A 25438-nucleotide genomic window follows, 5' to 3' on the forward strand; every position below is an offset into this window, starting at 1 on the left:
TATATATATATATATATATGAGTTCTAGTAGAACTACAAACTTTTTTCATCAAAGATATCCAGTTGTTATTTAAGTGGACAATATTGAGTGAAGACCACTTGTAATATGAGTATGTTTTGTTCAGTCAAATGTGATTGATACTTATTGAGTACGTGATGTATATTGATCCTTGGAAGAAAAATCTCACATAGTTAAAATTTTTGAATACCATGCAGACAGATAATTTGTCCTCTATATAATGAGTTAGTGCTATTTTTTGGTTTGAAGAAGCCCCATATGCCAAATTCATAATGAACTACAATTTTGAAGTGTGCAGAATATAACTGTAATTGCATATTATATTCTTTTTGTCTATTACTAAACTAAGGCTCCAGTTAAAAGCTTATTATTTTTATCTTTTCAAATTTTAAAAGAATCAGAGAGATGAAGGTTTATGTTTACTATCCCAGAACAGAGGGACAGAACTAGTTTAAATGACTTCAGTAGAGTAAAGGTTATTTTTTCCTACAGCAGAAATGAGATTGATTTACTGTGTCCTTTCATTACTTTACAAAGATTTAAAAGAGACCACTCTTTTAGTGGCAGGTTCTAAATGCATTTGGTTTAAAGCACTCAATGATGAATGAAAAGGAAAATCAAGGGGTACATGAAATAAAGGTAATCAATCATTTTATATTAGCTAGGAGAAATTCAAAATTAGAAAGGCAATGGTTTTAGTCCGAGAGAGTTCTTTTAAACATTCCCATAGCCTTTAATATACATGACCCCTTAAGAATAAATATTGTCACCAGGTACTTTTTTCAGTTCATGGCGGCCTCTTTATAAAGATTTATCCTTTTGGGTTATGAAAAGTATTGATGTGCATTGTTGAGTGCAGTTTTTTCTTTAGAAAAAAACCTTTAATATAGCCTACATAAATTAGAGTTAACAATAAATTTTAAATTGTTGAATAATTTTGATAATCTTATAAATAATCTTTATGACACTACAGTACAACTTTCACATAGTCATTTTTAACACACAGGTGTGCTGGCATCCTTAAACTGAGATGGAAAATATTAAAATTAACTCTTTACCTGTAAGAGTAATACATTCATACTGACAAATCTGAATGAATACTAGAAGTATTCATTTACGTGTTATTATTTGTGCTCCTTTTTATAATGGTTATTACTGATTAATATTGGTTGCTAACTGCCTTGAAATCCTAGTTTTTCTGACATTAGAGTTTCACCTACCATGGTAAATATGATATTTAATTTCAACCTAAAAAATAAAATCACATGATCATGAGGAATATTTCAAAAAGATTCGTGTAAACCAGTTGATAATTTGCCATTAAAAACAATCCCCTCTAATTACTCATAATAATCAGCTCATGCTGGCTGATCAGGGCTTGACTTTAGAATTTTCTTTTATCTCCTGACACAATCTTGAGTACTGTTAAAGGTCTGTCTTTGGGATTATTGGCTTAGTTAATACATTCACTGTTGGCATGGGGTAGATCCCTAAATCAGAACTTCAACTGGAGCTTCATCCTTCTTTAACCTCTATTGGAAGATGGTGTGGTGGCTTGAAGAACTCATGGGTCCTGCTTTGGCAGACTGAACTCTTTAGTCTCTGCTGAGTAGTGTCCTTTTTTGGTTTGGAACATTTTCAGAAGTGCAGAAGACCTCCAGTCTGACTTCACAGAAGTGTAGTAAAAATGTAGTGTTTCCTTTCCTCCTTCATACTTCATGAACACACTTAGCACATTCATTACGAAAGATGAAGGAAACACATTTCCCAAGTTTTATGTCTTTGAGAAAATGGGAACTATCTAGCAGGGTGTTGGATGTTGCTTAGAAAATACAGAATTATTTTACAATCTGTTCTAAAAATTTTAGTAATTTTAGTATAAATGGGTAACATGAAGCAATTTACATGAATTAGCACCAATTCCTTATCTGGTAACAAATTTGCTAATTTCAGGCCACCTTTCTTTGGTATCACAGAAAGTTTGATAATACAAGAGAATCTAGTTAATTTGGTTATCACCATTCTATTTGAGCCTAAGGTCATAATAAAAGCATAAATCTTTATTATACATTGATGTATTATACATCAATACACCGTATGTTTTTAAAAACCTAATTGCAAATTGGAAATAAAAGCTAAGAAGCTTCTTGTTTAGAAATAAAAGATTACCATTCAAATGAGCCATAAAAGTGCACTTTAACTTTTGATATACATTTGAGATTTTAGGTGGAATAATTGGGAAGTCACTTTTGCCTTCTCTATGTGAGACAAAGTCAAGTAAGCTCTAGTTCATAAGAGATAAGGCTTATTTTCATAATCTCAGAATTTCAATCTCCTGACTATATATGCTACCTATTATTAGATCTAATAAATGGGTGGCCTGATCAATTCAGTTCCTTGCATTACCTCTCACAATTGCATGGATTTCATTGATGCTTGAGCTTCAGCATGTTATATCTCCTGCATGACTATAATGCTATTATTTCCATTTCAATTACTGGGCTAGTTTATATTGAAATATTTTCAACACTTCTTGATATAATTTGAAGCTAGAATTTGGAAGTACTTTTCATTACACTGAAAATTTCTGTTGCAAAAAATAGCCTTTTTAAGAAATTGCATGTGGAGGATTTTCTTTTTAAAATAGTTATTAGTTGAAATTCCTTTCTAGTATTGTCCTGGCAAACCACAAACCCAAAGCTTGGTACATTAAAACCGCTGAAAAGGTAGTCATTTATTAGAGGCAAGCAATTGAAAGGACACAAGTGGACTATCAACAAACTTTTCAATAAAGTCAGGAAGCAGGCTATCAACACTTGGGCTGTTCTTATTGTGTCTGTTATCATAATTGACAGCTTGACGTAAAACCCTATCACATGACTTCTGGGTAGGTATGTAAATGGATAAGAGGTCACTTTTCACATATGCTAGCTGGAAAGGAAACACATTTAAAGGAAGTTTCAGTCAAAATAATGGCTATGCAAATGTTTAGCTGTTTGGCTAGTTCTTAAATTAAAAAAAAAAATCCTTCCATTGTCTGTCTTTTATCATTCATTCATTTTTTGACTTACTTTATTGGTTGTCAAAGGCTAATATCCAGATAAGCTATTCTAATTAATAAAAATAAAGTTATGTTGAATGTAAACTTAAATTTCAACAAAAACACAAGGGAAAAATTATCCTTTTTCCTGAAAATACTAACTTTAAAAGATCTAACTTGAATCAAGAAGTAGAGGAAATTCTGAAGGTTATGTTTACAGATGAATTAGCCTTAAATATTCTTGGGCGGCATATGAAAGGTAAGGTGGGAAAGGAACAATGACAGGCAAACTGGTGTAGTGGGTGAAAACTAGGCATTAGGAGTCAGGAGCTGTGAGTTTTAGTGTTGATCTGAACAGGGCATGTCTAACCAGGGACATGTCCTTAAACCTTGTTCTCCTGAAGCCTTATCTTGGAAAGGAAAATGAAGAGGTTGAACTACATGATCTCCAGAGTCCCTTGAAACCTTACATTTTACAAGTTAAAGTAGCCTCAAAAAAAACCCCCCAAAACTTTCACTTTCTCATACTTATGATTTATGGTCAGTAATGTTTATTCAGCTCATGGACTGTGCATACTCATTTAACTTAATTCTACTCTGTTGATTAAATCGAGTAAGTATCAAGAAGCATGGGTTTTAAAAATTGACATTAAAAGTGACTTTCAGACACCAGGATGATCTTGAGTATCTTTTTTATATGTGTTATATGTCCTACAAATAACACAATTTCATTCTGACGATTTTGCTTATTAATACTGTTTATTCAGAGGTTACATACTGTTCATTCAGAGGCCATTTGATTTGCTCCATGGCAGGTAATTAATAATAGTAATAAAGTAAAAGTAAAGTAAAGTAATAAAGTAAAATTCCACCAATCCAAGAGTTAAGAGAAAGTATGAATATTGGAGTGTTAATTTTTTTAAGCCCCCCACCAAAGCACCTTTACTCCCCCAAAATTTGTTTCCCTGAGGCACCTGGAGAAATAAACCCAAGACAATATGAAGCATACCTTTCAAGATATTTCCCTGAGGATCACTGTAAACTTAAAAAAAAAAAAATGAAAAGGTTAATTTGCCTGCGTTGAATATTCTATTTATAGTTTAATGGTTTATTGGTTCAGTTGAGAGCTGTTGTCATCATGAGGGACTTTTAGTATGTCAGCCTGTTTGCTGAGTATAGCAAAGTAAAACATTTTGCTTACCTCTTTCTTTTGTTCCCAAAGCTATGCATTGAACAAAAGCCCTTGTTAATATCAGTGACGGATTCTTATTTGAATAAACAAACTCTTATTCTAAAATCACAAGCAATATTGATTCTTTATGGCTATCAGCTACTTACATAATTATTTGAGTATAGTATAGGAAAGGATAATGATCTGGATCTTAGGTGTTTCCCCTATGCAGATTTTTGAGGGAAACCAGATGGTCCCCATCCTTGTTTTTTTGAAACAATCTCATTTCAGTTGGCCAGAAATAAGGTTCTCCTTCCAGAGACTTTCTGGAACCCCATCCCAACAACATACACTATGAAAACTTGACCTTGACTTATTGTTTGCACTGTTTCTTTGGAGGAGAATCTTAATTTCATCACTTTCTATTTGCTTTTAGAATTCTGGGCATTATTGGTTTAATATACATCTTACCTTAATTTTCTAGACAGTCTAATTTCATATTGGTAGGTACACATAAATGAAAGAATTAAAATGATTTATATGAGTTTGCATTGTTGTAAGGATATGTATATAGTCAGGTCTGTTTTAGAGTCTATATTGTTACGAAAGTGAATATTGCTCCCCTCCTCCACATATAAACACACAACTTTAACAAACTAAATTTCTAAACAGACCTGAACTTGGTATTTTAAACTTGATTACTACTGGGGGGAAAAGTAATTTCCTAACTTTTAAGGGAAAATACTTGGAAAACTTATTAGAATGTTATTGAAGCTTTGACTTTAGGGAAATCTTATGTAAATGAAAGATGTATTTATGTGGCACTTAAAATTAAAGTTTAATATTTAATTTAAAAAAATTGGCAGCTGAATTAACTAACACCGATTCCCTCGCAGGACAGAAACTGAGGAATTATCACTCCCACCTCAAAAAAGATTACCATTATTTTAAAGTTATTTAATGCCTTATGTAAAGTTATTTTTCCTTAAGAACATTGAATTATACTAATACCAAGAATATTTAACATGTCCTCAAAAGAAGCTTAAGAACATCTAATGTTAACCTTTCAATACCTAGATTCTGTTCAATTTTGCTTGGTCAACTATCTTGGTAAAATAGATTCTTAGGAATTGATTTTCTTGGGAATTACATCATGGAAATATTTGGTGAATAGCTCATTTCTATTTAAAGTATTTGTTTCCCACAACATCACTTTTTTTTTCCTTTTTGTCTTTTTTCGTGTCCGGCAATGGATCGCAACCCTCAGTGTCGCGCCCGTACCGGACCGGGACCGGCAACGGGATCGCAACCCTCGGTGCTGCGCCCGCACCTCGCTCAGCCAGTGAGCGGGAACCGGTCTGGATTCATAGATGCTTTATGCAGAAAAAGGGTTATTAATTTAAAAAAAAAAAAACAAAAAACATGAAGACAGAGGCTCTTGCTCGAGTAACCTGGCTTAATTAAGTTACAACATGCAAACGTGCATAATCATGTCTCCTCAAAAACTTTTGGAAATTTTGATAATGCTAGTCCACAATCTAAATAGGTAAATAAATTTTAATTGTAATTTACATTTTAGTGACTGCAAGGAAATTAATTCAATACTAATTAATATCCTGCCAATTTCTTTGTCATTAAAGTATTGGTAAACATATTTATTGATTATTTTGTATGTATTTAAGCATGTTTTTCTGTTTGAGAGAAATTGTAATTTACATTTTAGTGACTGCAAGGAAATTAATTCAATACTAATTAATATCCTGCCAATTTCTTTGTCATTAAAATATTGGTAAACATATTTATTGATTATTTTGTATGTATTTAAGCATGTTTTTCTGTTTGAGAGAAATATTCCTATTACATATACAGTAGGGCCTCCATATATTTGGGTTCTGCATCTGTGGATTCAACCAACCACAGATTGAAAATATTTGGAAAAAAATTGCATCAGAACCAAACATGCACAGACTTTTTTCCTTGTCTCTGTTCTCTAAACCATATGGTATGGTTTACATATCAACTATTTACATATTGTTTACATTGTATTAGGTATTATAAGTAATCTAGAGATGATTTAAGGTATAAAAGAAGATTGTGCATAGGTTATATGCAAATGCTACACCATTTTATTTCAGGAACTTCAGAATCTGTGGATTTTGTTATCTGCGGGAGGTCCTGGAACCAATTCCCCATGGTTACCGAGGGACAACTGCATCTTAAATATAGATGAAAATGAATAGCTGTAGTCAGTTTTAACCCCTTTGAGACTACTCTTAGGAAAGAAAAGTCCAAAAACATGTTGATTTTTAGTATTCAGCATGTGGCCAAAGATAGCCCACTTGACATTTTTAGGGGTGGTAAAACAAACAGACAAACAAAAAATTAGCAACATTAACAACAAAAAACTAATTTACATGTGCATTTTTCTGGAGACATAGTGTTCCTGCAGTTGTCTTTGAGACAGTAAGCTAATCAGTGAGTGATATTTCGGTTCCCATTGTTTTATGAAAGTTTATTCTTTTTCTGAAAACTTCTCCAGTCTAAGCTGAGAGGCCCATAGAAACTAACCTGAAGTTAAGAATTAACAGAATTAACATGTGCCATGCCTAAATGTACTCCTCCCTTCTTGAGAATGTTCAATTTATACAAAACTGGCATTTGCATTGACTACAGCAGAATCAATAAGTGGTCCATAAGGTAATCTTTATACAAAGCCAAGTTTCTTGAACTGTTTTTAGATTGTTTTCATGGTTTTATTTCAATACTTTTAACACTGTATTTTGAAATAGACAACTGTTTACTCTGTTAATGTGAAAAAAAAAACCCAACAAAAATCAATTTGCCCCATCACATTGAATTTCTTATTAGATGACTCATTTTGAGAATTTTTAAAAAATCCTGCCATATTGCTTCTCACACACTAGATTGAACAAAAACTTACTTCATTAAAATAGCAAAAGTGTATCATCTGTTTGACTTAAAACTCATCAAGTATACATTTTCTCCTTTATGTAAGTATTATGGTGCATTTTAAGAATATTTATCTTCCTTTCTAATTTATTTCTGATTAATGACTTCTTTGTGACATATTCTGAACAGAATCTACATATCTATCAATCTACTTATCTGTCTGTCTACATGAAGGGAATTTTTTTCAGTTTCTTAAATTGTAAGATAACTTTTACTTGAAATATCAATATAATTAAAACACATGTTTGGAAATTTTAGATGGTATTTTTGGAGCTTCACAGATCTGTAAAAATTGGGTATATTATTCTAAAATTCCTGAATCACTATTACTTAGAGCGTGCCGAAGCTTGAGAGTCTAAAAAAGTAAAGATTCTTAATAGCCAGGGTTTTTTAGCCATAGCAGTATCAGAAAGGATTAAAATAGTTTATCATAGTTTATTTTATTTTATTTTTTTCATTTACCAAGCATTTATTATATTATAAAATATATTGGTAAAAGCCAGTATGTGTTGAGACACTTAAAAAGAAGGAAGGATTCCATTGGTTTAGTACCTTAGGAAAAATCAAATGTTCATTTATTTGTATTTGTCACTGAGCATCTTTTATTTATTTATTTATTTTTCTTTATTTTAACATTTACTTGTATATATTTGTGGGGTACTTTGACTCTGATCATCATCTAGAAATTCTTACTGAGAAGCAGCAAACCAGGGTTAGTGAATTGCTGTGAAGAAATCATCTTTTTGATTCAAGATGCAGTTAATTTACAGCATGGTTATCTAAAGGTTAAAAAGCATGATTTTCTAGTGTGTTTCTTCCCCCAAAGCCGGATAAGTTTACTTTCTTAAGCATAAAAATAAGCAATATATCTTTTCAATAAATCTGCTAGCACTGTAGGGCAGCTGTTAACCAAACAGAGCTGGATAGGGTTACTCGAACAATCTCTGAAGGACAGAGCTGATGATTCGGCGATCTGGGAAGAATTTGTTTCAGCTTGTATTCATTGCATTCCTCACTTTCTTCAGATGTAGTAAGATATTTTAAATGCCATCACTCTGAGTTTAACATAAAAGTAGAAATTCTTATCAACACTTTCTAAACAATGCCACTTTAAGTAAAACAAAATTAGTAAATATCTAAAACTGAATACCTTGATACTTCCAAACATAAATTAGGGCGAATGTTTGTAAGGTGGGGCCTTTCTCCTCTAAACTGCATGTCTTCTATGTTTTGCAAACTGCATGCTTAAAGTTATTGATTATTTTACTTAGTGCAGATTATTTGGTATGTTGCATAGAAAAAAAAAGCATTTTTGTTTTCTTTCTAAAATCTCTATTGAACATTAACGTTTGCTTTTATTTCAGCTCAATTTGTACTCTAATGATGGCTAATTGTTATGTTCTATGCACTTCTCTTGTATGCTTTAATTAATGGAGAAGCATATTGCAATAGCTTTTTTGGAAAAAGATTCTAGGAATTTTGCTTTTCAGAGTAAGATTTTCTTTTGCTTGTTTTTTTTTTTTTTTTCTTTAAGTTTCCTCTTGGGGAAAGTAAGGTTAATGCCATGTACAGTACTAGTTTTGCATGTGTTCATTTAAATACTAAAAACTGTAGTACTGCTCGATCCATATCTGACTGCTAGGTTTCAATTGACAGCTGAGGATTTGTGACTGGACCATGAATCAAAACGGCAGGCATTTATACCCCAGTACCAGTGAGGATACATTGGGAATTACTTGGCAAAGGTAACATTTTAATTATTTCCAACCCTACACTTACATCTAAAAATTACATGAGCTATATAGTGTTTGTTTATAACTAGCTTTACAGAAAATATATGTTAAAAATTTAGTTGTTTTGGCTATACCACCCCTCTTCCCCTACCCCCCTTCCTTATTTCTTATTTAAATGCAACGTCAAATTAATTTGAGATTATAGCGTATTCTAACTGATCACTGGAATTTCTGAATGCTGCCAACTGTTTTATACAATTTATAATTTTTTGGTGGGGGAGGGAGTGGAATGTGACATTTAGATTTTAGGACCTGAAAAATGAAATGACAGCTTTAGGGTAGATTTTTTTTAACTATCTGAGGATAAAGTATTGCTTTTTCACATTATAAATACTTCCTCTACTGCTAACTCTAAGCCATTTAGCTATTCACTTATTCCCCTATCAGAAGGGAAAACCTAGAAGAAAAATTTCAAATTAGTCAATGTAACTATTGGCAGCACCCATAAATTTTAGAGTGAGAATATTGTTGGAACCATAGCTAAAGAAGGAATTTGGTTTAAAGTTTTAACTTCTGTCTGTATATTGATGTGAAAGATTGAATTTATTTGTCTGGTGAAAAATTTATGCTCTAACTTCATTTTCAAAATCAGTTTTGATAATTTTCTTATGTATTGGTTTTAGAAAGTAAGTTGTTCTAAGTCAACTTCTTATGCACTATTTTAATAAAGAATAAATTGTGTCATATTGACAAATTAAAATTCATTGTGTAATCGTTAAGTAATAAGAGGTAAAAATTTGCAGAAGAGAGTGAGGTAATACCATACGGAGTTCACCAAAAGTAGAGCCAGCATAATTTTCCTCCCCTGCTATGATTGTAAACTTCCTTCAGTGCCTGTGTAAAAGTACATTCTCAGATATCAGTTGTAAGTGGGCTGCCCATGTCCATATTGGTTGATAGAAACTGCTGAAGAGCAGAGTTTAAAAGAATCAGACTAATTAAATGTCCAGTTTAACTCAGATAAAAATTAAGAAAATTATCTGGATTTTGCTTGTAAAAACTTGATGACTTTGTATTAATTTACTACCATAATGAATACAATACAACTTTTCTCTTTTTGAAGATTGATATAACATCCACTTTAAAAATGGATGCAGTTTTACATACTGTGAGTTTTTTTCCCAAAAAGCTTGTATTATTTCTTCCCTTAAGGAAAAAAAACAGTATTATACTTGTAAAAAAGAAGATAAACTCAATGAAAGCATATTTAAATAGTCTTAATGATTAATCATCTTAGTTAAATTAAATGAAAGTATCTTATTCAAATAGCTTGAATTAATAACTATTTTAAAGTCAACTTAATTGAATTTGATAACACAATGTTTGCATTTTATTTTATTAAATAACTTTCTTATATTTCATGCTCTGCCTATCAGTTAGCAAAATGGCCTATGTCTATATACAGGCTTACCATATTTACAAGAATTCCAAATCAGATGAAGCGTACTCATGTTTGTAAGTGTGCCTATTGCTGTGTGAACTGCCAAATCTGTGCATTACTGATTGACATTTACTTAATCTAAAATAGGATAGCACTTCTAAAGTACATTAAAGGCAAATAAAGGTGTAAATTATTGAAGATTTAAAGTATAATTTCACCTAGATCCTAGTCATTCTTTGAATCAAAACTTTATACCCCAACAAAGAAAAGGTGAGTGGACAAAGAATCTCAGAATACGTGTCTTGGAGTGAATGAATGTGGTGGCTAAGCTCAGTTCTTAGGGGAATATTGTTTGTGTTACAAATCGCCTTCTTGGTGAAAAATTGGTGTGGTATTCAATTTCAGGTCATAGTAAGTCAGAAAAAAATTCAGAATTTATTTAGTTAAGATTTTTTTTTTCCTCCCGCTTTCAAACACAGTAATTTTTTCCTTGGATAAGAAGATAATAATATGTAGAGTGACCTAATAATTCCAAAAACTCTTTAAAAGGTAGCTTTTGGTTTGTTTCTTTTTTATGGTGATTCAGAAAGCACATAATTAATAAGGGTAGGCATCACGTGCATACATTCGACAGGTATTTATTGAATTTCTGTGGTGGGCTGTCCTAACCACTGTGACTGACAGATGCTCACTGATCTTAAAATCTAAATGTCATAAAGGTCAGAGTAAAGGTGCTCAAATGAGACAGAAATTTGCTTTGCTTTGTTATAGTTGTCAAAAACGGACACAAGTTGAATCTATATTTGATAATACAAATAGGCCAGGTCTGTGGCACAAAGCTTTATTCATAACTTATCGTTTGTGCACTGTGGTTGTTTTTAAAACTTAATGTTTTTTTTTCTAGAAAGAATACTGAAAAAGGAAATCATAAATGTCTACAACACTATTACTTTAAAGGTAGATAATAGATATCTGCAGGGCACAGCTACAGTTTTAGGATCATCTGAATAAGTTGAAAACATCTGAGAAATGTAGATCTATTCAACCAGAGAATTAAATAATTTGCCATTGTCATGATGGAATAACGAAAATATCACAGGTTATTTTTTCTTGTGGTTTTTCACTTTTTGTTTTTAAGAAAAGGCAGTCCCTGGAGACTTTGTGGTAGAAAAGGACAAAGCAAAGTGGGTGTTTGGGTTTTGCTTTGTTTTGTTTTGATTGTTTGTTGTGTGCTGCCATTACTTCACTCGCATGGTCATTTGTCCATGGTTGCCCCTTTTCTGCTTTATAGTAATCGCCCTGTGGAGGTGTTTTCATATCAAATGCAGCTCCTTTTTCAGGACTGGAAATGGCAGTGCCGAGGGCGCTGTGCAAGTATAATCAAAGCTGGAAGATTTCCTCCATCCTCCCCTGCACCCCACCCCAATGTATAAACATTCACTTAGGAACCAAAGCTGACTCTTTTGGAAAGTTTTCACAGACTTACTAGGTTACAACCCTGAAGGTGTTTTGCTGTTTCGACCTTAAAATTTTGTGAGCTATTTGTGTGTGTGTATGTGTGTATGTATGTATGCATGTATTCGTGTGCATGAGCAAAGGAGTTACGTGCATCTTGAGAAAGTGATTTTTTCTGCAGTTAACCCAGAGTAAAATGTTGGTGAAGGGCTCACAGCTCTCAGGAGGGTAGTAGGTGATGAATTGCTTAAGCTAGGTACTGTTGTGTTTGTGCTTTGTCCTCCTAAGTGGACAAATTACAGTGTTGCATATGTGAGTTATATGGGTATAAACACATACAGCAGTTACTCCCTAACTGGCTTTCTTGAAAGTATAGCTAGAACATAGCTTGTACTATAAAATATGAAAGAGCAATATAATTGAATGAAAAAGAAGCCGAAGGACAATCCAAGAATAATATAAACATATGTTATTTTAAAACATTGGAGTGAGTGCTTTATGCAAAAGAGAAACTGGATTTATTGTTTCATTCTCCTTGTCTCCCTTCACCCCTTTAAAGAAAATGCAAAGCCGCAAGTGAGTGGTGGTATGTGTCTGATGGCTTATATAAACATAGAAGAAGCCTTCAGATGGCTAAAATAAACATGTGCGTGTTACTGAAGGATATGTTTACACAAACCATTTGCTCAGCCTCTGAAATAATGAATAAATGAAGATTTTACTGAAATAATTGGAAAGATTTCTGTGTTTCTGCTGATGCCATAATTGAATGGCACCAAAGAGACTTTTATCAGCTATTTTCCATGTTACATGTGTTAGCAGTTCCTTTCTATGAGTTGAATACTTCATTCTGTAGTTACTTTACACATGTTTTTGTAAGAAATTGTCGTTTATTACTGCAATTCTAGAGAGTTGCTAGATTTCCCCAGAGAAATTTAGCAGCCAGTAAAGGTTATTTGGATCTGGTTGGTCAGGAGAGAGAGGGTAAAGAGGAAGGGTTACTAGCATTCATCTCGTACACGTAACTCTATTTGCATAACACTGCCCTTAACCATTTACTGTTTTCCTTGCTATGTCCATAAAGTTTTCTTCATAAAATGTATGCTCTCAAGAGAGTTCAAAACAGACATTTAAACAAAAATATTTTTAATATTGGGTTGCAAACCATGTTTGTATGTACACATATGTGTTTACATGTGTGTTTGCATATATGCGTGTGTGTGTGCGTGTATCCACATGTATGTGGCATGTGTGTGATAAGGGTAGTATGTGTCCTGTCCTTAGGTGGTATTAAGAGTTAACTTGCATTTCAACATTACATTTAGACCATCATGCGAATTCACTAGGTTAGCATTTCCTGCTCTCAGTTTGTTATCTTGACACATAACTACAGTACAACAGCTGGGTTGTTCCTGGAGTTCCTGGGGGGAGCTTTATTCTCCGAGTGCTGAATTTCCTTTTCAGCTGTCAGTGCTAAAGTGTGTTCAAAATGTTCAACTTTTTATGCATCATTCTGGGCCCCTAGCATGCCACTCTGGGACTATGATAGAAATGCTGATAAAGTAGATGAATGAAGAGTCTTTGGTTTCAGGGGGAGAATTGCAAAAGCCAAAATTGCACATGACCATTGTTTGGTAACAGGGCTGCTAAGTAGTGTTGCTCTTTGTATTTGAATATTCTATTTAAAGGATTTAATTACTCCATTCTCATCAAAATTATTTGCACCCGTTATGAAATCAAAAATAAAAATGTTACCGTTCTTAGAAAATGATCTTGATATGAGACATACAATGTTTGTGATCTGGCTATTGAAAACTATATTGGGATTTGTTGTACTTTTGCCTAACTTTCTCCATTTATAAAGAAAGATTTGTACAGCAGGACGTTTCCTCTTTATCTGGGCAAACTCTTCAGAATACTTCCTAAGAAATTAATTGTATTCCAGCCAGACTTGCATGCTGCCATCCCACAGGAAATGGGTCAGCAATCCATTAAGATGCCATTAGATAATCTAATTTGGAACTTAATCTCTAAATTAACCGTGCTCCATACTTGAAGCATACTTGAGAGAAAGAAAAAAAGTTTACGTTTGAATCGATAGGGGAGCCGAAGCGTGAAGAAGGCTGTTTGTTTTTTCTGTAGCTGTGGTCACGTCTCAAGCCGTCTGGTAACCAGGAGAAACCAGACATGATGTAATTCCAGATTGAACTTGAACTTCAGAGACTTAGGATGGGGGAACAATGGACCACAGGAATCAATAATGTCCATTTTCCACATGATTATGTTTGGAGCTTTAAGTTAACCTTTACGGGAGAAGCAGCAGGATCTGCAGTGCGACCAAAATGAGATGATCCAGAGACAAGATGTTAGAGGAAAGAAAACAACTTTTTCCGTGATATTTTCTGAGCAGCACTGCAGATTCCAGCAGGATTAGAAAAGTTCCCGCTCTGCAGTAAACCGGTGGCCTGTTCAGAGCACTCTTTGTTCGCTTAGGTAGGACAAACTTAATCTTACGTTTCCTGTCAGATGATTTTTGGCAGCGCTACTGGAGAGGGTGGAGCATGATTCAGAAAATTCCCAAATGTAAACCTTGCTGATTAACCCTTTGCAATGAAAGGAAGTATATTAAACACCTACTTTATTTAGAGATGTTTTATGTAAAGTGCCATATTTACATATGTATTACATCCAGAAGAAATCAGCTCCATAGGTGGCAGCCAGTGCATCATTTATTAGCTTATTATTATTATTATTCATGTTTGCTAGTGCTGTTATTGGGTATATAGTGAATTTTTAGTTGTACTTACTTAAATAAAGCCTATGGATGAATAAATATAATAATTAACACAATACGTTAGAAAAGAAAATAGAAAAGGCAAAAGCCTATTTAAATTCAAGGAATTGAAGACCACAAATTTCGAATATTTCAGAATTGTAGAAAGTTAGTTATTCTCCCTCTTGTGCACTTTGTTTTATGTGAAGGCAGATCTGTTGCAGAAGTGAACAGAGTAGCAGGCGCATCAGAAACTGTTCATTTCCTTAATCATTTGCAATTTTATGCTTCAGAATTCTGAGACAAATAAGTTACGTCTTTTAGAGGTGAAATTGTGCAAATAATGCTGATTTTTGCTTTTAAATGAAAATCATTTGTGAAAGAATCTCTTTTTGCTTTTGTATAAAACTTACATTTCTATCTAATTTAGTATGCCTTGGGTGATTTTTCTGTAGTGAAAGGCACTAGTTTGAAGCACCAGTTTTGTAGAGAATTTTGTCTGCTGTTGAAGAATCACAAATGTAAATAAGAGGAGCAGTAGCACTTGTAACAATAGCATTGAAAAGGAGCCCGGGGTAGAGAGGAATACAGACCAGAGAGAAGGGCTGGAAACCAGCATGTGCTCTCCTCCACTGTGGCACGGTCTGTGGGAGGAGATAAAATAACTACTTTGAGCCTGATAATTCTATATTTTGTTATTTGCTTAAAACCTCCCACAGCTACATAAGTTGTTATGTATATATGCATGTGCATAATGTAATTTATTTACAGTTAGTCATCTTTATAATAATTCTTCATCTTTTATTTTCCTGTCTAAAATATGAAAAAGATCAAACATAATTTTTCAAAATCTACTTAATTTGGTCTATTGAGGGGAAGAGGTTTTTTTTTCTTATTTATGTTCAAACTAAACATTTTAAGGAAATAAGTTTTTATTACTTATAAGTATACAGATTACCTTGTTGAAGTATATAGATTATATATACTTTTGAGTATATAGATTACTTTTAAGTATATAGATTACCTTGTTTAAGTATATAGATTGCCTTGATTATGTAAAAGCTTTTTACTAAAAGAGTACAGTAATTGTAAGGAGCATATTTAATGTTCAGTTGAAGTGGTCCCATACGTAAAGGCTTTTCTTGCACTGTGCTCTTCATTAGATAAAATATTTCACTGGTACATGCTATTATTTTACTTAGAAAATTCTAGTATTCTTGCAGGGTAGAGTTAACATTCAATCCAGCATGCCCCAATAACAAACAAATCTGAAACAACTGAATATAAAGTAATGAGGTTTGATGGCCTACCATTTGATATGTTATTTTCAAAACTGTTGGTCCCCAAGGAGTAACAATAAAGAAAGCTATTTACCTACTTAGTTAAGAAACAAATACATTTCTCTTTCATTACTATGAAGTGCTATTGCTTGTAGTTAAAATAATTCCATGAACCACCTGCAGTTTATGATATTGGGTGTTTCCCAGAGAGCCCACAAGAGTACTTTGCAGTTCAGGTAAGAGCTAGCCAGGGAGCTTTCTGATACAGATTATTACAAATAGTAATAATCATTAGAAATCATCTTGCATGCAAATAGGATCATTCAGATGGCAATAATGATCCTTAAAAATGGAAAAAATAAATTGAAGAAACCCAAGATCTGTGTAAAACACCTTGTATATTTCACTTCCAGTCTAGCCTGATCTGAAGTGGAACTCAACCAGCAAATTATTGACATACAGCCACATCTGCACACACAAAGGCAAATACTGCATGCAGCTGAAAAGCAACTGAACTTGTATAAATAAAATACAGTTATTTGTGCTGAAGTTTGGGCCCAAGAATTATACTTTCATGGGAATTTTAGTGTGTCTAAGTGATACGCACCTTAATTCATAGAATCTTTTATATAATTTGGTGGTAATATAAATTCTAGTCTAGGGAAAAAAGTAAAGTGTGTTTTACAAAAGAGGGAGATGAGGTAAAGTGTAGAGAGGTTAAGAATATATATTATAGAACCACAATTCTCAAGTTCAAATGCTGGCTTCTACAACCTAATAGCAGTACAATTGGGCAAGACACTTAACTTCCTAGCTTCAGTTTCCTCATCTATAAAATCAGGATAATGATAGTACTTTCTTGTAGGTTTGTCATGAGGATTAAGAGCTTTAAGGTAGGTCAAGCTCATAGAATAGTGCCTGGCAAATAATATATACTATGTAAATGTTAGCAACTAGTATATTTATTAAGTAGCATTTTCTTTGTTTTTATACATTAATAGATTCAACTTAAATGCTACCCCTTTATTCCTTCACTGGTCCTAGTGAGCGTTTTTTCACAAGATGCAATCTGTAGACTTTGTGTTGTACTGAAGTAAGCAGCCAGTCCCAGTGCACACATAATCCAGGACAGCACGGTTTCTAACCCAATTAATACTTAATTAACCCACCCTTGCCCAGTGTCTCTGGGCAGATTTTTAGCTATTAATAGGGAAAATTGTTTACTGTGCGTTTTGGGAGAGATACTAATATCTGTGTGTTACTATGGTGCAAATAAAATTAGAGTGATTAGTCAAGAAAGTAAAAAACTTTCCTTCTTGGAAATAACTGAAACTGGTACAAAAAAAAAAATTAAAGGCAAATCCTTCTTTTAAATTAAAATATCTATTTTATTTATTATCTCTGCTTTCTGGGCAATTCCATGTTTTCATTATCTATACATAATGTGGTTACTATTACAGCTGAGGTGTGTATAAATATATACAATTCTCGGTGCTTCTTTCTATAATATTTTTTAAGCTTCTTGAAAGACTACTTACTACCTTTGAAGTAAATATGGTAGTCTCATGATTAAATCATTATGTAAAATCTGAATGGGTAATATTATTATTCCCCTGAAAAATATTAGTATACTGGATACTTTGACACTTTATGAACTGTTTAACAAACGGGTTGCTCAGTCCATTATTAAATAAATACAGACTAATAACAAGTGGATTTTGCCATTCTTGAAGTAGCTTTTATTGTTTTAATCACCTAAAACAAATCGGCGAAGTGAAGCCTTTGACTTTGTTTGGTTCCCAACTGAACTTGATGACCTTATGTATGTTTATCTGGTACCCTATGGTTCTTGATGGTTACCAAACTAAGAGCTAAGGACCCAATCCTTTTTGGCCTAAAAGACACAGTCACAGAATGCATAATTTAAAAAAAAAATTGTCAAATATTGGTTTGGCCGCCCACAGCAATTTTATATCTTTCTTTCACTGAAAGATATATGTCTATTTACTTCTTGTAGATGCAAAGACTATTTTAACCAATTTATCCAGGATAAAAAATATATAGTGTATCATTTTTAAAAGGAAGAAGTGGGTATCTTCTTCCCTGTTAATCCTCATTATAGTGCCACCCTAGTAAAACTTCAACTAGACTTGTTTTCAGAGACTAAAGATACATAGAATTTCAGATTGCTTGGTCACCCAGACCAACCACATATTCTGTGCATAAGTCTGTTCTGCAACATTAGTGAGGTATGGGGCATGGAAAATCATTGTCTCCTGAAGCAAATACAGAAAACTCTGTTCCAAAGTTCTTTCTAATGTTTGTCTGACTTCTTAGGGAAGCAATATAATATAGTGAAATGGCTATGGGAATCAGAACTGATTCATATCTAAGGGCTAGGTGGGAGACTTTGGGCAAGTAACTTAATTTGCCTCAATTTCCTCATCTGTGAAATGGGGATAATGATGGTCATTTCAAGAGTTTATTGAATTAAGTGACATAGCATACCTGAAACACCAAAGATGGTACTTTGCTCATAGTAGGCCCTCAGTATGGTTATCATCTGGAAATTTCTCCCTTTGTGCTAATTCTGTTTCCTTGAATCATACAGAGGTCTGTATTTCTTCCCAACTCAACTGTTGTGTTTTTCCTGTCTCCCTTCAGCTGTTTTTTCAATGATATGATTTGCTGAGTTTCTTCAACAAATGCCATAGAGTTTCTTTCTCTTGAAGACTGATTCCTAGGAGAAACACAATATTTTAGATGTAGTCTTATCAGTATAAAATGCAGCAGGACTGTCACCTACCATTAGTGCCTGAGGTCAAAATAATTTATTTGTTTGCTTCTTCAGTTTTTGAGGGAGCCACATTGTTAATATAATGTGAAAATATCCATGGTACCAAACATTTTATTTTTAGAATTTTGATTTAGCTCTTGTGTATTTTGTTTTTAATGAAATATCTCATTATATACATAAAGTAGACATCATTAGGGTGAGTTTGCTTTGTGTTAAAGTACTATCAAAAATCTTTTGTGCTTTTCTTGTGCCTGATTTTTTCACAAAGTATGTATATTCTTTTCTTTTTTTAATGGTTATTGCCAGTAAATATTTTCTAAAGATGTGCTTTCAACTTTCAGTCGTGCTTATTATCTGTTTACCTAAAGAAAGGTGATTTGGCAATGGAAAATTTAGTAAAAAGAAAATAAATACATGCCTAAAGATATATTGCCAAAGTAGCTGAATTTAACCTTGAGTATTTTGAAACTTTTCCAGTTATATTCTACCTCTTAATAGATAGAGCTCAGATTGTTGGATTGAACATAAACTTATCCATATAGTTCTTATTCCACTATGAATTAAAACTATTAAGCATTTTACATATAACTAATTTGTATATATATATATGTGCTTATTTTATCCATACATATGATTATTTGCATTAAATTATATATAGAAAAAGAGTTAGATATGTAAAAAGCACTGTTACATTTTTACCTGAATAACTAGGTAATTTTAGGCATTGTGTTTTTGAAATTATATGATTTAAATTATTTTGTTTGATTAAACATTTTTCTTTAGATTGTTGTTATAGTCTTTGAATTAGTTTTACCAGGTTTTTTTCAATGGGATACCAAAAAAGCTCTTAAAAATGTCTGTGCCTTATAGTTCTGCACTTAACCTACAAATTGGCAATGAGAGACTTGTAAAACTCATATATGGGGTCTGCATAGTGTTAATGTTTGAAATTTATTTCTCCCCAAAGGTTCATAAACAGTATTGACAAATACATTGTACACTGAAATTTTGATATGGTCATAATGTAGGATGGGAGGTTTGAAAGGTTTAAATAAACATTTAAATTAAATTTGTTAGGCATTCTGCAGCAAGAGTCCTGTTAGTGAGTAGCATCAATTTATTTTTATTGAGCATTTTCCAAAGAATAATAATATATGTCTATTCTGAAGAAGTCAGTATGAAAGCTATTGCAAAATAAACCCTGGATTCTTGGTTTTTCTGCCATTAGTTGGTAGATCTGTCCATTTAAGGAGACACATCTATTTTCAATCATTAAAATATACTATATATCCCTAAAGCATGCAATCTCTAAATGACTTTCTTGAGCTTATTTAATTTGGTACCCTTTTGATTTTGAAAAGGAATTTGCTTGTTGTCAATGTCTTTTACTGTCAAGGATTATCTATTTGAGCTTTTGCTTTTGATAACATGCTTCTTACTTCAGGTTAAAACTAATGGATATTTATTTTTGCAATTTATTTTATTTTTAATAAATAGTTAGATTCAACTATGGACAGACTGTATAAGGATAGCTAAGACTAGGTCATTTTCTCTATGTAGCTCACCTTTCTGTCAGTAAGGTAATTGCAGTTACAGGTAATTATGATATGAAGTAATAAATGCTGTAATAGGACTGTGTATAAAGGGCAGTGGAACCACAGTTGAGGGGAAAATATATTTCTTGATTCATTGTGTAACATTGTTGCCAAATCAGTGGTGCAGAGGACAGAAATAATTGTTGACATTGTGGGAAGAGTGAAAAGTTAAGTCCCTTAGAAAAGGTTTCAATGACAAATATTCTTGTTCTTTAGGATTATGGTTTTTCATCAGATAATGAAGAAATATCTTTTTAGTTTGAATGCGATTATGCCTGCATAATCAATTTTTGCTAATGCTAAGTATCTCTAATTTTAAATTCAGAGATGCCTATTTTCCTTTTATAGGTGACCAAATCACAACATATTCATGAGTGTATGTAATCATGGGCAACACCTTTTACAAATTTGCAGTTGGATGCAGTTTGAAACAATTAATTGATTTGTTTGTTTATCCAAAAATTTATTAGATATCTACCATGTGCTAGGTACTATATGAGATGCTTAGCAAAAAGAGAAATGGAGTTTACTGTCATGGAGCTTGTAGTCTAATCATAAAATCCCTTGGGCATAAAAAGTCACTGTGATTTTTTTCTGTTGAAATATTAACTCAGAAATATGTAACTAGATATATAGCAATAAGGCACATTTTATATAGAGGTATCTCCAGAGTAAAAAAGTTATGTATCAAGTTTTTTTTAATCTAAAATTATTCCTCCGAGTTAATATTCCATAAAGGTTTTTGTAGCTTTGGAATCCACATATGATCAAATGAGTATGTCTAGACTGACAGCTACAGTAGTAGTGTGCATCTGACCTCATGGTTCCAAAAGTAAAGCAGAAGATAACAAATGAAGTTTAAAACACTGAAAGTGTAAAGTATGTCTTCCTGCTGGGCCGTGGCTAAACTGGTATGTAATTTTCAGGTTGATGTTTTCTCGGTTCATGATTATTTATGCAGCTGTTGCTTAGCTGACGTTCATTCTCAGTTGAATATTGAAACAGATTAGGTGTACCCCAAAATGTATGGTGTGGGGTTGTTTTGTGATATGTAGATCTAATGTTATTTTCCTCTATATGGTGTTTCTTTAATGAGAGATTATACCAGTAGCAATTAGAGAACTGTTTTTTAAACTTTTTTTAAAGCCTGAAATCCACCATAGGTGAAAGTAGGGCTGATTGGAGAGAGGCAGGAATCTCATCTGCTGACTCCCTGCAATACTCCTCCCACAACGCCCTCCAAACCCCCCAAATTCAGAGCAGCTCCAATGTGGTATCATTACCGGTGGGGAGGGGCAGGGAATGCTCAGGCTTCTGTTGCCAGCCAATGTAAGAAAACTTGAATTGGAGGGAGACTCTGGTTCCATCTGAAAGTAAGTTATAGAGAAGGAGAAGGAAACCACTGGAGAGCTAAGGAACTCAGAAGCACAAGCTGAGACTCTGTGGCCTCCTACAAACGTTTTCACTCACGGTATTCTGCAGAGAACCAAAAAAGCTGTGTTATGTGATTTTTGTTTGTTTTGTCTTTGCTGAAAAACTTCAATGATTAAAGTATGTTTGGTAATTAGGCATTTAAAAATTGAGTATTATGCACGGACCTACCTGAAAATGTATTTTTTCCTCTTGTGAGGGGGAAAGAAATATCTTTCACTACACTTTTCAATTTTATTCAACCCAATAGGCAGGTAAAAAATTGAAACCTATCATACCACTGAATTAATTGCTTGTGAATCAAAGGTAAAACAAAATTAGAAAATAACTGGTATACCATATTGATACATTGTAGATTGCTGCCTTACTTTTTCTTTTATTTCTTCCAACAACAAAAAAATCGTATTGCATTTACATCAAAATGGATCAGAAATTTTAGGAGGAATATCTTCAATCAGTTAGAGTTCAGCAATAGTATATGTGTACTACTCCAGGTTTTTCTGCCTCACAATTAGTTTGCTTTAATGAAAGAAATAGACCATATAGAATCTACAGGTATAATATGTGTGATTTGGCACATTTATCTCATATTAGAATGTAATTTCGAAGAAAGTTATAGTACAAATTTGATGCATCTGGAATTTATGTCTCTAATATTGTTGTAGATTTAACATTGTGTTTTTTTCTTTTTTTCTTCCTTCCCTGCTGCCCCTCTCTTTTCAACAGTCCTGGTACCTGGGCTAGCTTGGTTCCTTTCCAAGTGTCAAATAGGACACCCATCCTACCGGCAAATGTCCAAAATTACGGTTTGAACATAATTGGAGAACCTTTCCTTCAAGCAGAAACGAGCAACTGAGGGAAAATGAAATACAATAGTTTAAGAAATTAAAAAAAAAAAAAGGAAAAGAGGAAGACTGGACAAAACAAAACACAACAAAGGGAGAAAGGAAAGAAACTGAAGAAAGAAGATAATAGACCAGCAATTGCAGCACTTACAATCACTAGTTCCCTTAAGGTTGAAACTGTAATGACATAAAAAGGGTCGATGATATTTCACTGATGTTAGATCACAGCCCCTGCAACGTAGCCTTTGTTACATGAAGTCCGCTGGGAAATAGATGTTCTGTCTCTATGACAATATATTTTAACTGACTTTCTAGATGCCTTAATATTTGCATGATAAGCTAGTTTTATTGGTTTAGTATTCTTGTTGTTTACGCATGGAATCACTATTCCTGGTTATCTCACCAACGAAGGCTAGGAGACAGCGTCAGAGGTGCTGGGTGACAGCCATGAGCCAGCCATTTTATAAGCACTCTGATTTCTAAAAGTTAAAAAATATATAAAATCTCTGTAGCCTTTAGTTATCAGTACAGATTTATTAAATTTTGGCCCTTAACCCAGCCTTTTCCAGTGTGTAACCCAGTTTGAAATCTTTTAAAAAAAAAAGAAAAGAAAAATGAAAAAAAAAAAAAAAGAAAAAAAGAAAAAAGGAAAAAAAAAACAGTTTGAACACAAAGGCTCTATGGAGGAGATGCCTCTATGTAGGTGAAGTGTTATCTCTGCATGCAACAGTAAAAATTAATATAATATTTTCCCCACAAAAGAAACACTTAACAGAGGCAAGTGCAATTTATAAATTTATATCTAAAGGGGAATCATGATTATAAGTCCTTCAGCCCTTGGACTCTAAATTGAGGGGATTAAAAAGAATTTAAAATAATTTTGAACGAATTTATTTTCCCCTCCGTTTTTGAGGGCATTAAAAAGGCATTAAATCAAGACAAATCATGTGCTTGAGAAAAATAAAATTAATGAAAATACAGCACTTATGTTGGTTTAGCTGCAGCCTCCTTGGAGGTAGAATTTATTTATTTAAAATTACTGGTTGCATCAAGAACCCATAGGGTGTACAAAAGGTTCTATAAAATCTGCATTATAGAGACAAAGAGGCAGGCAAATCCATGTCACAAGGGTAAAGCTTACAGTTTACAAACTGGGAACGCCAGGGTGTAGGATATAAAAATGCACTCTTGAGAAAACAAATGTAATCAGGGTGCTGAAAACTTGCATGGTGCTTTCAGACATTAGCCTTGTTCAACAAATTTCTTGTATTGACAGATCCGTAGTGTGCATGGGCAGACACATTTTGCCTCTATGTCTCTTAAAATTTTAATTAAAAATACTCTTTCCAGTAATCCTAATTTGCACGAAGATATAATGTCCACATTACGTGCCTTGCCTTGAAATCTAAAAAACAAAAAACATAAAAAAAACAAAAAAACAAAAAAGTGACATCACTACACTTGTTTTGCTGCATTTATTATCATTTTAAATCTTTACCATTTTTATGACAAAATATTTTGTACTCCAGACGAAGAAAAATGTGTGACATCATGGATTTTTTAGACAGTTATACCTTTATCTCACATTTATAAAGCATATCATGGCTGTGTATAGTTGCCGCTTAAAAATTGTAATCGACCAGCAATATTTTCAGTATTTTGGTGTTTTTTCTATTAACCTTTCATGTTTTTCATCTTCCAATTAATATTTGGGGGGGAGGGGTTTCAAATTTATACGAATTATGCAATACCAAGTTTTGCCTATGTAGGTAGTGCTTTTAGCTGTATTGGTTATTATAGGTAAGTACACAGATTTAAAAAAATAATGTATGCTTTTTTTTTGTTTGTTTGTTTTAATTGACCAAAGTGGGTACTGCTATTTTTGCAGTGTGATGAGGTCCTTTTGTGTACTGAGAGATGGACAGGGGATTTTTTTTTAATATACATATATATATATATATATTCTGGGGTGGGTGGGAGGATTTTTTAACACTTTACAGTGTAGCTGTGAAGCAGTGCACCCTGAGATGGGCCTGGGCTGCAAAGCGACTGTTCTGCCTACTGTGACAAACTTCAACTCTTACACAGGTTCCCCCTCTCTAACTTCCCACCTGGGGTGCAAGCTGAACTCATTTCTCGTTTTCATAACAACACAATAGTAAGAACAAGCAAACACGACAAATTCTCCTGGAGGCAGACTTGGCTTAAAAAGGCAGACTTGGCTTGGTGGTAGTTTTTTCTTGAACGTTCCAGATCCACAGTGGAGAGTGAGCCTGTCTCATATTTGGCAAAGATATTAGTTGAAATGTCCACATAGTGGATGTTGGATGTTAAACACTATTGGGGTTTAAACATGAATGTACTTTCTCCTACAAAACACATGAGACCAGGTGGAGAGAGTGCTCCCACATCTGTCCCTGCCACTTCTCTTCCCCATCCTCTCATTTCATGAATGACAGGATCTGATTTACCTGTGACTTACTACGTCAAATGGATGGCGGTGCACTTGGATTTTTTTTTGAAGTATCCTGAAGATTGAACGAAGGTTGCTATTATTGAATGTATTTGGACTGATAGATTAAAATCAAAGTTCAATTTTTAAGGAACAAAAAAAATAAATAAACCTTGTTAGGTTTTCTTTTTACCTGCCCTTTTAAACTGAGAACCAGAGCAGGAGGGAAATATAGAATTTTAAGAAATTAATTTTCCTGTGGATGAATTAAGCCCATTAGATGCTGATGGGATATTTTTAAGGGATGGTACCTCAAATATAGATTTGATTTAGTTTCCCTGGAGGGCTAGAGGGTGAATGGAGGGTGGTTTCATTTTGCCCTCCTCTCCTCCCCTCCCCCCGCCCTGACCTCCCTCCCTATCCAGTCCCATTGAGT

At 33.4% G+C, this 25438-nt stretch overlaps 1 protein-coding gene across 8 annotated transcripts in view; it reads left to right on the top strand.

The window, feature by feature from the left end:
- The window catches only part of NFIB (nuclear factor I/B), a 246666-nt gene that overhangs the window by 220005 nt on the left and 1223 nt on the right, over positions 1–25438 (top strand). For 4 of the 8 annotated variants that reach the window (XM_008579231.1, XM_008579234.1, XM_008579238.1 and 1 more), the window contains 2 exons: positions 8857–8945; positions 22432–25438. The exon at positions 22432–25438 is cut by the window's right edge and continues 1223 nt beyond it. In XM_008579231.1, the coding sequence (XP_008577453.1) occupies positions 8857–8945; positions 22432–22561 (219 nt within the window). In that variant the 3' untranslated portion in view covers positions 22562–25438. The remainder of the gene's footprint in view (positions 1–8856; positions 8946–22431) is intronic. The other 4 variants (XM_008579235.1, XM_008579236.1, XM_008579237.1 and 1 more) reach the window with 1 other exon arrangement.

This window comes from Galeopterus variegatus, unplaced genomic scaffold (assembly GCF_000696425.1).
Source record: "Galeopterus variegatus unplaced genomic scaffold, G_variegatus-3.0.2 Scaffold1840, whole genome shotgun sequence".
In the NCBI taxonomy this organism is placed as follows: Eukaryota; Metazoa; Chordata; class Mammalia; order Dermoptera; family Cynocephalidae; genus Galeopterus; species Galeopterus variegatus.